Source organism: Rutilus rutilus (assembly GCF_951802725.1).
Source record: "Rutilus rutilus genome assembly, chromosome: 25".
Classification (NCBI taxonomy): Eukaryota; Metazoa; Chordata; class Actinopteri; order Cypriniformes; family Leuciscidae; genus Rutilus; species Rutilus rutilus.
The window spans coordinates 20,185,468-20,198,257 of NC_140229.1; the positions used below are offsets into that span (position 1 = coordinate 20,185,468).

The 12,790-nt window shown below is 38.8% G+C and overlaps 1 protein-coding gene across 2 annotated transcripts; it reads right to left on the reverse strand.

The window, feature by feature from the left end:
* Positions 1-628: 628 nt before the first annotated feature.
* Positions 629-6,518, reverse strand: LOC311285375 (uncharacterized protein). 2 transcript variants are annotated; one of them, XM_084401008.1, is made up of 7 exons: positions 6,244-6,518; positions 5,800-6,094; positions 2,095-2,256; positions 1,772-1,931; positions 1,591-1,661; positions 988-1,088; positions 629-835 (listed from the first exon to the last, which is right to left on the reverse strand). In XM_084401008.1, exons 2-7 carry the CDS (start codon positions 6,004-6,006, stop codon positions 766-768), a joined length of 771 nt encoding a protein of 256 aa, XP_084257134.1. In that variant the 5' UTR covers positions 6,007-6,094; positions 6,244-6,518; the 3' UTR covers positions 629-765. The 2 variants fall into 2 exon arrangements, with proteins under 2 accessions (XP_084257134.1, XP_084257133.1); XM_084401007.1 differs by having other exon boundaries at positions 5,800-6,518.
* Positions 6,519-12,790: the final 6,272 nt, after the last annotated feature.

The following is a 12,790-nucleotide window of genomic DNA, read 5'->3' on the forward strand; positions in this document are numbered from 1 at the left end:
GATCATGTTCAAAAGTTTACTACCTCCTTAAGCATCAATGACTGTTTGCAGCCTTTTGTGATAGTTGTGTATAAATTCATATTGTGCATATTGTGGATACATTCAGTAATTTTTTTGTATTGTGGAATATATTAAAAACTGTATCAATGCAAAAAAACAAAAAATGCAAATATCAAATTCTGCTAGGGCAATGTAATCTTACTGTATATGCGACAGGATGTAAACCTGCAAACACAGATGTATATTGTATATTTTATTACATAAAAAATTATTATTAAAACACTTTACAAGTACAAAAGAAGGTAAAAGAAAAACTGTTTTAGCAGCAATGGTTGATACGCTGAGATTGACATGATCAATGATAATATACTAAATCAAAATGAAAGGATACAGCGATGAAAGTGAAACAATTACAACGATTTGCAGTGCATGCAAATGCACCACACCCAGACAGCGACATAGTGTCGGCCCAGATCCGGCCCACATCTGGTACACGTGGATTCCTCACGTACCAGATGTGGGCCAGATCTGGACCGACACTATGTCGCTGTCTCTGTAGCAAATATAACAAATAAAAAGTGCATTGGCAGTTCCACAGAACAATTAAGTACATGAAGATTATTAGTACTACTCAGTACTTTTTTAAGTGTAAAGGACTTGACTAAAACACACAGTTACACAATAGTGCCATAATCCTCAGCTAAATGGGAGGTGTATGACTACTTAGAAACACCATCACTAGGCATCAGTGTGACCTCCTGAATGTCATAGACGTGTGGTTATCGTTCTCCTCCTGAAAATATTTGGCAGTTTTGTTTTCTTCTTGGGCTGAAAGCTTTGAGTAAAGGAACATTTATGAAGATACACTTAATAAATCTACATTAACAAATGATCAAATGTTACATAATCATTAAAACAGGGATCATATAAAATTGTTGTCAATCAAGAGGAAAAAAAAATCTGACTTTGATTTTCTTGAATTCTTACCTTTTACTTTCGCTGTCAGACTGTTGTGTTCCCTGCCTTCTAAATGATGTAAATTTCAGCCTTTGGATCTTACTTAGTTTTTTGTGTTCATTTTCCAGTAGCTAGTTTAACAAAGAGAGGAACAGTGATATTATAATAACTTCCAACATCCACATTTTCATGCTGCTAATACTAATGCTATTCTAAAATTAACAAAAATCCAGTCATTATTTACACACCTCATGTTGTTCCAAACCTGTATGAATTTCTTTTTTCAGTGCAACACAAATAAAAACGGAATATGGATAAGGAAGCGGGGCTTGAAAAGTAACATAAGTCCATGACTTTATAAGCCATTATAATATAAGTCTTCTGAAGCCATACTATAGCTTAATATGAGGAAAAGACAGAAATTAAAGTCATTAGGCTATTAAATGAAAATATCAAGGTCAACATTTCCTTTATTGTATGGAAAAAAATGAAGCTTTTTTATAATAGTCTGTTATTAATAACTCCGTTCATAAAGGTTTGCGAAAGACATCGGTGTGAGTAAATGACAGAGTTTTCATTTTAGGTCAATCTATTCCTTTAATATCTATAATGATATTATCACTGTTCACTTACAGGATCTTTACCCTCAGGCTCCTCGACTACGGTATCTGCAATAGGTTTGTCTTGAGCAAACCTTGCTCTCCCTGTAGGGCAGACATTTCTTTTTAACAGACATCCACTAAAGCCAGAATGTCTCTTTTTAACATATTTAAACTAATACTGAGTTAATCTGTCAAAAACAATAGAGACTCACTGTGACGGCTGACGGCTGCTTGAGTGTCAGATACTGATCTGCGCCGAAACCCTTTGGGCTCCTTTAGGCGAGACGATCCACTGTCTGGATCTTCATGACCCAGAATCTGTAAACTTTGACTGGCTGGATAACTTATTTCCTCCTTATGAAAGCTTACACACTGAAAACATTAAGTTAGAGAGTAAATGTGCTGGAAATGTGAGCTTTCAGTTTTCAGGAAACAATAAGAAGTCATTTGACACCGACTTGACAGAACTGGAAAGTCTTTAGAGAGTTATAAGACCTAAAAAGCTACTTTTGTTAGATATATCAATGTCTCTAACCTCTTTTTCAGCATGCTGACTCTTCAGGATCTCCAACTCCTTCTGCAGGCTGTGGTTTTGCTGCTGTAGCTTTGCGATGTTCTCCAGCATCCTGCACACCTGCTCCAGGTACAGCAACCCTGGAGAGAGCTTGTCCAGCCTGTATTGATCACCGTCTGCAAACTGCTGAGACAGAGAGATCCAGACCTGTATTCATTAAGATTCCCAGTGTTGGCAACAGTACAGCTTTTTATCAACTAATTTGGTGGGATATAAAAGGCAAAAGCTAATCAAAGAACATTATTTGTACTGTATAAAATGTTAAACATGATCTTCAGATTTCGCTAATGTTATTACTAAATAGTTTACAGATTACAGATATGAACGTCTATTCTGTGCTGCTCTGAGGTGTTTGAACAAATGAAAATCTCAACATAGGGAAGCAGAGCTTCTGAAGTCCGTTTAAAGGAAGTGAATGCAAATAAAAAATGTTAAAGCAGAAGCGCGTGAAACGGATTTACTAAAATGATGACTGAATGTTTGACACGCCACCTTTCAGCCATTGGTTGAATAAACAGATAGTCCCACCCCCAGATTTATGCATTTGGCTTAGGCGTTGTCCATACTAATACGGTTTCGTTTGAAAACACATATTTTTCTCTCCGTTTTGGCCTTCCGTCCACACTGAGACACACTGGTTGTAGTGCGGACTGTGAAAACGGAGGTATTGAAACCGATGATGTAAGTTTAGTCATGTGACACAATATTGAACCCATATATATTCATGTTTATACTGGTATTGTGCCTGTTACGTGCTATTCACTTTCACACAGTTGCTAAAATATGTTACTTTGCACACTCTTCATATCACAGTCCTGCAAAGATGACAAAATTCACTCACATTTGCTGTCCTGCGGTAAAACATGAGAGCATTTGAGTTTTAGACCAAACATATAATGGTGAGCAAGTGCGACCTGTACGCATCAGTGAATCATGAGATATTTTGCCAAATAAAATGATCATGCCAGAAGAATTGCGGGATAACTTTTTTATGTCTGTTCCGTCTGTATCATCTCAGTGAGCTTTTATGAGGGTTTGCGCATGCTCTGTAAGTTGAATTTAACGGTTTCAAATGTTTCAGTGTGGAGGAGACACTTTTGGAAAATGCTTGAAAACGCTAGTGTGGTCGGAGAGTGTTTTGAAACGAAAACTCTCGTTTTCAAATCTATCCGGATTAAGACGTAGCCTGAGATAATGCTGCTGATTAAACTGAGTAATGTTTGGATAACGCCACAGTGTTGGCACTTTACAGGGAAATCAACCGACAAACGGCTTGTGATTGACTCTGCATATAAAGCTGAGATAGAAAAAAGTATTTTAACATAAAAAACCCACAATTCACATTAATAAAGACCAGAATGTGAATTATACAATGACTACATCTGACTATTTCTGAAACCAGTTCAACCTTTCAGTTAAAATCTACCTGAATATAGTTGACCTTTGTCTGAATGTATGTCAGTGTGGTTTTTATTGAGAACACTAGCTAATATAAACTAATGTTGATTTTAAATTTGAAGGACATAATTCACAAACATTAAACATACAACATAAAAAAACAGTTTGAGTCAAGATTATGAGTTACTGAGTTATTAAATCACCGCTGGTTCCCTCATGATTTTCCCATGGGGTTTTATAATGGTGTTTTTCAATTTATGAGTAAAATAAAGCCTGTGGTAAACATAACTTGATGATACTTTGAAGTTTTATACTACAATGTAAACTGCACCCCCCAAAACACAAATTTTGAAGCAGTTATGTTTATCTTTGAATACGTGTGTCTCTAATAAGTAACTAGATAAGACAGTTTGGGGTGTGAGTGTGTGCAGTTTACGTTGAGAGAACCGCCGGGGCGAATTAGTCTTCCGGGATTTGACGTCATCTCTGCACCACTCTATAAACTTTGTGACCACTTCCTCATGTGACAATTAGCCCCTCTAGACTCTATTTTAAAAAATGCAACAACTACACTATAAACACTCTCTGGTGACTTTTAACACCCAATCTCTTTCAAAATAATACAAGGAAGACATTAGTTATTTCCATATTAGAATGAAAAGATTGTTTCGGTTATGGTTCTATAGAGTTTTCTTTCCCCCAGGGTTCCCGTTGAAGTGATAACGTTCAGACATGCCCCGCACAAATCTCTATCATTCTTCTCAGCCTGCTGGCACCATTCCAGTCACTCCTCTCACCTGAACCGACCGGTTCACAGTCTTAGAGCGCTTGTTTAACATGGCATGACACAGATCCACACCAGAGACCATAGAAAGGATGTCTAGACTGTGTATGTGCATTGTGTGTGTTCAAGAAAGATTCAAACACGTGTTTCAGTGTGGTTGAATATGTAAGGGGTAACATTATGTACTATGTTATAATATATTATGTACCTGGGCTAGTCATAAAAGGTTTTGCAACTTGAAGACTGCTTGTCATTTCTTGACCATTAAGACTCACATGACACAGGCAAAGTGCATTCAGAGCTCTATGCCTTTGACCTTGACCATTTCACCTGTTACTCCTGGGGAGATTTATGTAATTTTTTGAAAAAAAAAAAACATCATATCTTGGATCAAGGACTTGAACATTTCTTGAAACTCCTTTTTTGTCTAATATGTCGAAAACAGCTTCGAAAATCACATTCAACTAATACATGAATCAGCCTTTTAAGCAATTCATATATATGCATACATACATACATATAGATATATGTATGTTATGTTATGTGTGTGTGTGTGTGTGTGTATTGATCAATTGCATTATTGCAAATGCATAAGTGATCAAAGGTGATAGTAAAGACAATTATATTGTTGCAACATATTCAAAATGCTTTTCTTTTGAACTTTCTATTCATAATTCAGATTATAAAAAAAAACCTGAAAAAATGTATCACAGTTTCCAAATATTAAGCAGCAACTGTTTTCAACTTTGATATTAATAAGAAATGTTTCTTGAGCATCAAAAAAGCATATCAGAATGATTTCAGATAAAGGAATAAATTACATTTTAAAATGTATCACAATAGAAAACAGTTATTTTAAAATGTTATATTAATTCACGTTATTTTTTTGATTAAACAAATGCAGTCTTGGTGAGCATAAAAGACTTATGTCAAATCATACCAATCCCTATCTTTTGAATGGTATAGCGTGTCTTTATATTAGGGCTGTCAATTTAACTTTAATGGTAAATTATTTGATATAATTAGGAAATGATTAATTCCTATTTCATGTTACTGGTGCACATTACAACTACTATAACTAAAGTCTGTTTTCCAAGACATGCAACAATACAGTACATGAAGTCTACCTGGTGCAAATACCAGGTAAGTAATTCTGGAGTGTGAGGAATGTGAGGAGTGTCTGATGTCAAGTGAGTGACATAAAATAAAATGAGCATGTAATGTATGTGTCAAGTGCCTATGAAGCAGCTCACAATGAGGTAGCAAAGCACGTGTTCACAGGTGGAACAGCAAGATTACATTAGTCATAAAAGTGAACTATTTTATGGCAAATAAACAGATATGCTAACCAGTGTTCCCTATTGTAGCAAAATGGTTTCAGTGAATATGAAAATGTTTATATTTTAGATTTGCAGTCTCTTTCTATTGTACTGTGATGTATTAAAAACAAACATCTTTAAAGGAAGTAGATTTTGACTGCTTACCGCAAACTGGCTGTCTAAAGGTGGGCAATGCTGGTCATTTTTAAGAATTTTTCTGTAGAGCTCTGCTTTCTTGGGATCTGAAGGTTGTGAATGTGTTCTCCTTGGGCGGGCAAACTGATGATGTGGTCTGGAGCTGGTTGGGTGACAGTTGGTTGGAAAAGAGGCTGTGTTACAGCGATACAGTGGGCCAGTTGCCCCCCTTTCCATCTGGTGCAAAGATTCTATCCATGAGGGATGTTCTGTCCTTCTCAAAGCTTGCTCCACCTTCAGAAATGTTGATTTTGGAGCCACAGAGCTGAGAGAGACACATGAGGATGAGGAGGAGCAAATAGAAGGAGACGGGGATGAAGGTTGAACATAATCCACTGTAGAGCCAAAAACTGGGTGTGATGCATCAGATGTCAGTGCACTACACTGGTGAGAATGGCAGGGAGTTGTACTAACCGTCTCAAATCCTGAGTCCTCGGATTCCGATTTTACACTGGATAATGGGACGGAGTCCCTAGACACCGAGTCTAATATGTCCACACCATGTCCCGACTGATAGTGCAAATCCGGGTAGCCTTCAGTCACCCAACTCTCAAGAAGATTCCCAAAATTCCTATATAGGTTCATTGATAATGAATTTCTCTCTTCCAGTATTGTATTTCTATCTTCAGGCTCTCGTAGTCAATCAGAACATGTGAACCTCCTCGCAGCACCTTGACTTTCTCACAACTGACTAGAAACTTGCAGGTCGGTTTTTGTCACATTGAACTAAAAACACCTTTCAAGGGCCGCCCACATTCCAACTCCTATGTTTCTCAATCAGCTTCTGACAAATGCTCCACTTCTGGTGCCGTTCCTACAATCCTGAGCTCAGATCTGTCAAGACATGTATGAGGGTGTTGAAACTTTCACAAAGCCCTTAAACAAAGGAACTGCTGATATGTATACTGAGAGGAATAAGCAAATGTCTCCATAGCATTGAAAACATCACAAATTATCCAACACAGGGCCACCATAGACATTATTGGGAACAAGTACACCTCCATACACACCCCCGATGCTCAGATATGGGCAATATTTTATATACTTGCTACACTTAATTATGCACAGTTTTGTTTGTTGTTAGGATGATACAAAGTTTTTAGGGTGGTCTTCCTCAGTAGTCGAACTGTGCTCAACAATGCAAAATGACTGAGATGGCCAATCAAATCAAAAAAGAATTCCAGTGGGATAGGCTACTTCAGTTTTACCGGTCTGGTAAAGAGGTAAAAGGCCGATTTAAGTAGCTAAACATTTAATATTTGACATGTGTTTTACTGTAGAAATGTTAAATGACCGACAGTAATATGCAGTAATTCATAACTGAATGTGATGAGACAAAAAACATACATTAGACGAAAAATGAGTTTTGTCCTCCAATGTTCTAGACATGTTTATGCTCTTAATCCAACATAATATGATGGTACTTTGCAAATTCATAAATATACAATACACAAGAGAAATGAACGAAAACTGTATTTGTAACAATTAAAGTTAAGCATTGTTCATTTGGTAACCAAATTTGTTTAAAGTGTAAGTTGCAGGTTAAATTTTTCACGAAGTAATATAATGCAATGTGTTTATTAAACATAAAGATAAGAACCGCCCACCATTGTTTTTTATACCAAAATGCTGATATAATATGAAAAGTTGGCACTTTTAACAGTGGTTTTAACCGCTCCCGCTCCCTTCCACTAGATGGGGCGTGACGTCATAAGAGGAACTCACTAGTAGAGTTACCGTACGCTAACAGCTATATTCTTACATAACTTCAGAAAAGTTGGTTGTATGTTTTATTTGATAAAAAAAAATTATGGATAAAATAACTCCATTGTAAACATACTCGTGTGTGCTGACTTCAAGGGGACCGTGATCCTGCCTGAAATGAGAATACGCTATTCGCAAAACAAACGGGTTCAGGCACGTCAGATCAGCCGGTCGCAGGTCGAGCTGTTCCAGTAAACTCCAAAACGCGTTCACCTCACGGCAGCACACACTCTCCACTGCTGATTCAATTGGGTGGCATAGCCCACACAAACACAGTGATGGGAACATCGATCTCTCTTTTTCTTTTCTGACAATAAACATCGCTAATTAAATCGTGAGAAATTGATAACGTGTGGATTGAGGAAGGGTATTACATGACGTTTGAGGCGCCGATGAGACTAGCAGTACACTACAGTAAGAATCTAGCAGAGTATGGGTTGCGAGTTCCTCTTGTGACGTCATCACCCAGTAACTGAAAAAACACGCTACCTTTGAAGAAACCCCAATAAATGTTATTTTAATGCATTTTAAGACAGAAATAATTAAATATATATATATAGAGCACTTAATTTACACATTAATTGGCTGTGGTGGTTAACCTGCAACTTACACTTTAAAAGAACCAACTCATGTTTGGAGAAATTATACTTCAGACTCATTTGATCATGGGATATAATTTATATACATAAACACTGAACAAAATTATAAACGCAACACTTTTGTTTTTGCCCCCATTTTTCATGAGCTGAACTCAAAGATCTAAGACTTACTTTTTCTATGTACACAAAAGGCCTATTTCTCTCAAATATTGTTACCAAATCTGTCTAAATCTGTGTTAGTGAGCACTTCTCCTTTGCTGAGATATTCCATCCACCTCACAGGTGTGGCATCAAGATGCTGATTAGACAGTATGATTATTGCACAGGTGTGCCTTAGGCTGGCCACAATAAAAGGCCACTCTAAAATGTGCAGTTTTATCACACAGCACAATGCCACAGATGTCCCAAGTTTTGAGGGAGCGTGCAATTGGCATGCTGACTGCAGGAATGTCCACCAGAGCTGTTGCCTGTGAATTGAATGTTCATTTCTCTACCATAAGCCGTCTCCAAAGGCGTTTCAGAGAATTTGGCAGCACATCCAACCGGCCTCACAACCACAGACCACGTGTAACCACACCAGCCCAGGACCTCCACATCCAGCATCTTCACCTCCAAGATCGTCTGAGACCAGCCACCTGGACAGCTGCTGCAACAATCGGTTTGCATAACCAAAGAATTTCTGCACAAACTGTCAGAAACCGTCTCAGGGAAGCTCATCTGCATGCTCATCGTCCTCATCGTGGTCTCGACCTGACTGCAGTTCGTCGTCGTAACCGACTTGAGAGGGCAAATGCTCACATTCGATGGCGTCTGGCACTTTTGCAGATGGCAGACAGCGTGTATGGCGTTGTGTGGGTGAACGGTTTGCTGATGTCAACGTTGTGGATCGAGTGGCCCATGGTGTCGGTGGGGTTATAGTATGGGCAGGCATATGTTAAGGACAACGAATACAGGTGCATTTTATTGATGGCATTTTGAATGCACAGAGATACCGTTACGAGATCCTGAGGCCCATTGTTGTGCCATTCATCCACGACCATCACCTCATGTTGCAGCATGATAATGCACGGCCCCATGTTGCAAGGATTCTGTACACAAATCCTGGAAGCTGAAAACATCCCAGTTCTTGCATGGCCAGCATACTCACCGGACATGTCACCCATTGAGCATGTTTGGGATGCTCTTGATCGGCGTATATGACAGCGTGTTCCAGGTCCTGCCAATATCCAGCAACTTCCCACAGCCAGGAGTGGACCAACATTCCACAGGCCACAATCAACAACCTGATCAACTCTATGCGAAGGAGATGTGTTGCACTGCGTGAGGCAAACGATGGTCAGATACTGACTGATTTTCGGATTTGTGAACAATATTTGAGAGAAATTGGCCTTTTGTGTACATAGAAAAAGTCTTAGATCTTGGAGTTCAGCTCATGAAAAATGGGGGCAAAAACAAAAGTGTTGCGTTTATAATTTTGTTCAGTGTATAAAAAGAATTCACTGAAACTAGGACCATGGAGTTGCATTAATTTCACAGCTATGCAGAAGCTGCACAGAGGAATAGACATTCCTCTCCATTGATAACATCAGCATTCCTCTCTGTGTAGGAAAAATGAAAGTATGCAACATCAGAGAAAAACTGTTAAAGGGGTCATATAATGCCATTTTTGTACAAGCTAATATGATTCTTTAGGGTCTAAATTAAAAGTTTGCAATATACTTTAATTAAAAATTCTCATTAGTATTGTAAGAAAACACTCATTTTACCTGGTCAAAAACAGCTCTGTTTTCAGCACGCCGTTTAAGTGCATGTAGGGCTGTAGTACTCGAGTCCGGTCTTGGACTCGAGTCCGGACTCGAGACCGTTTTTCTATGGTCTCGGACTTGTCTCGGACTCGCTGGTATTCGGACTCGGACTTGTCTCGGTCTCGGCCACTGGTCTTGCCAAATATGGCTTTTGGTCTCGACCGAGTCCAGGAGTCTTTATTATGTTCCCAGTAATCACACATACGTCGCCGCGATATTAAAACAAAATATTATTGGAGGGAAAGTGAAACACTGGCCACTTAATAACTATGGGCATTTCGGGTCTTTTTCGTGAGCCGGCTCGTTTCACTCAGCTCACTGAAAAGAGCCGGCTCTTTTGACTCACAAACGGCTCTTTAAAAATAAATGTTTAAATAAACTCGCTGAAAGTCCACCGCTAGTGCAACGTGAATATTCACATTTTTTGATTGCCCATAACACCCCGAAAACTAGCCTGCTTGCCTTGCACATCTAATTAATGGGCAAAGGTTTCCGACTTTTTTTCTTACCTTTCTTTCTTTGCCTATTCCACGAGTGGTAACGTTAGGCTCCAATGACTGGCTGTTTTAAAATATAGCAAATATCGAAACAAAATAACCCAGCTCATAACTTGCAGGTTTGCTTAGTGGCAAACTTTTTTCATTTGATTGCTTCAGCCGCCACCCGCCTGAATTTAATTAAAATATTATTTTTCATCACGTCATCCGCCCGATCCGCGGTTAGCGGTTTATCCGCATCTCTTGTGTGTGTGTGTGTGTCTGTGAGTTGGCTCGGCCTTCCCTCATGCAGTTTAATTGGTTGACATCGCGTGTATGATTGACAGGAACAGAATGTGAGGCTGATCAGACAGTCGAAACGAATGTGTGTGCTCCTTTAGGCCTATATAATTTTTTTTTTTTTTTTTTTTTTTTGAATTTGTCAATTATTTTAAATAAAATTAAAATTATTCATTATTTCATTATTACATAGTGATTTAATTTCTATAGGCTATAGCCTATATTTTTTTAGCAGACTTTTTTTTCCCTGTCCTGGACTCGGTCTTGACTCGGACTCGAACCTTTTTGGACTCGGTCTTGACTCGGACTCGAACCTCTTTGGACTCGGTCTTGACTTGGACTCGACTAGTCCTGGTCTTGGACTTGTCTTGGACTCGACAAAGGTGGTCTTGACTACAGCCCTAAGTGCATGTGTCTTTAAATGATAATGAGCTTTGCTCACCCCGCCCCTCTGTTCGGTGCGTACACCGTTTGTAATAATAACACAATAACCATAACGCGTTGTTCATTATAAACGTGGGATTATGAATTATATTGAGAACGTCGTACATAGAAAACATGCCGTAATGTACCCTGAGTGTAAAAATAGTGATTATTCATCGTGACGCGTGCTAGCGATTTGCAAAGATTAATATAAATATTAATATAAAGGTTAATAAAACGTTACACTCACTTCTTCTTCTGGAGGTGCAGCAGGAACACGAATAGTTGGTACCGATCCTTTTTTCAGGAGCAGCTTCTTAGCAAAACCAGCTTTATACTGACCCTCCTTTGTAAAGCAGTCTGGTGTGTGAAATGATTCGCGCAAACATGAAAGCATTGACGCTGATCGTGGGGAATATTCCCTTTGAATACAAAACTCAGCCACTGCATCTTCAGCGGTTCAGATTTAGGAACATCAAAATGACTGCTGTGTTCCTTATTGCACCCAAGAACAGAACACCACAATCGCTTAGACGCCATTCTGCTCATAGACAGTGCTCCAGCGTATCAACAATGACGCACGGACTATGATGACAGACAGCTCGCCCACGAGCGAGGGCGGGTCTGTGTTGAAACGCTGCTGTCAATCAACAATCGTGGGAGGGGCGTCCGACCGTGTGACGTCACTAGGTCGAACGGCTTGATTTGAGATGGGAGAAAACATATAAGGAGATAAAAAAAAAAAAACACTGGATGGATTATTATCATTATATGATGGTTGTGTACAGGCACTGTCAACACACATTTCAGTACAATCAACTTGTAAAAGTGCATGTACCATTATATGACCCCTTTAACCCTTTCGCACATACGATCACACCGGTGTGATCAGTCTAGACTGGTCCCTGGAGCGTACGATCACACCGGTGTGATTAGAACGGTCATTGCATGACGTGATCAACTGCTAAATTCAAATGTGCTTTCGCACGTTGGCTGGCGCTGAGCCAGAGACAGGCGCGCTCAGAGCTGTCATATATCACAACTTTTCAGTGTTTTCAACCACATAATGTTTATTTTAGGTTTCAGACATATAAGTACTAAAAAAAACAATACATTTAGAGTTTGTAAAATACACACTGATGTCAAAGGAAGAAGCAATAATAATCCTTTCCATTATAATTAGACACGTTTTATTCACATCAGATACACATTGTGTAAGTAACTTTAAAGTTTACTCTATTCTTCTCCCAGTTCACCAGCAACTTACTTTTACGTATTTCGGGAGAAGTGCATGAATTCACGTGTCGTAAATCCAACAGATCCAATTCTCTGAACTGCGTCTGCGGCACAAACTAAGATGGCGGCGTCCATCGCGCATCAATCGTTATAAAGGTGTTTAAACAACAAAACACTTCCACTTGCATATATTTGACAATAGGAATATCAGATACAAATTTGTGAATATTTTTAATAAAAAAGGAAAAATAACATAAAAGCAGATCATCATTCATTCAGCTCTGTTGTTGCTGCCGGTGTGTCACGTGACAAGCAATGACGCGTCACCATGGAAACCATAAAGTGACACATTCTAAAT

Bases quoted from the DNA above. Each gene is read 5' to 3' on its own strand.
- LOC311285375 (XM_084401007.1), bottom strand. From the start codon at position 6,414: ATGAACCTATATAGGAATTTTGGGAATCTTCTTGAGAGTTGGGTGACT. The intron at 2,257-5,799 runs GTAAGCAGTCAA...CTGTCTCAGCAG, and splicing joins CTTTAGACAGCCAGTTTGCG to TTTGCAGACGGTGATCAATA. The intron at 1,089-1,590 runs GTAAGTGAACAG...TTGTTAAACTAG, and splicing joins AGCCTGAGGGTAAAGATCCT to CTACTGGAAAATGAACACAA.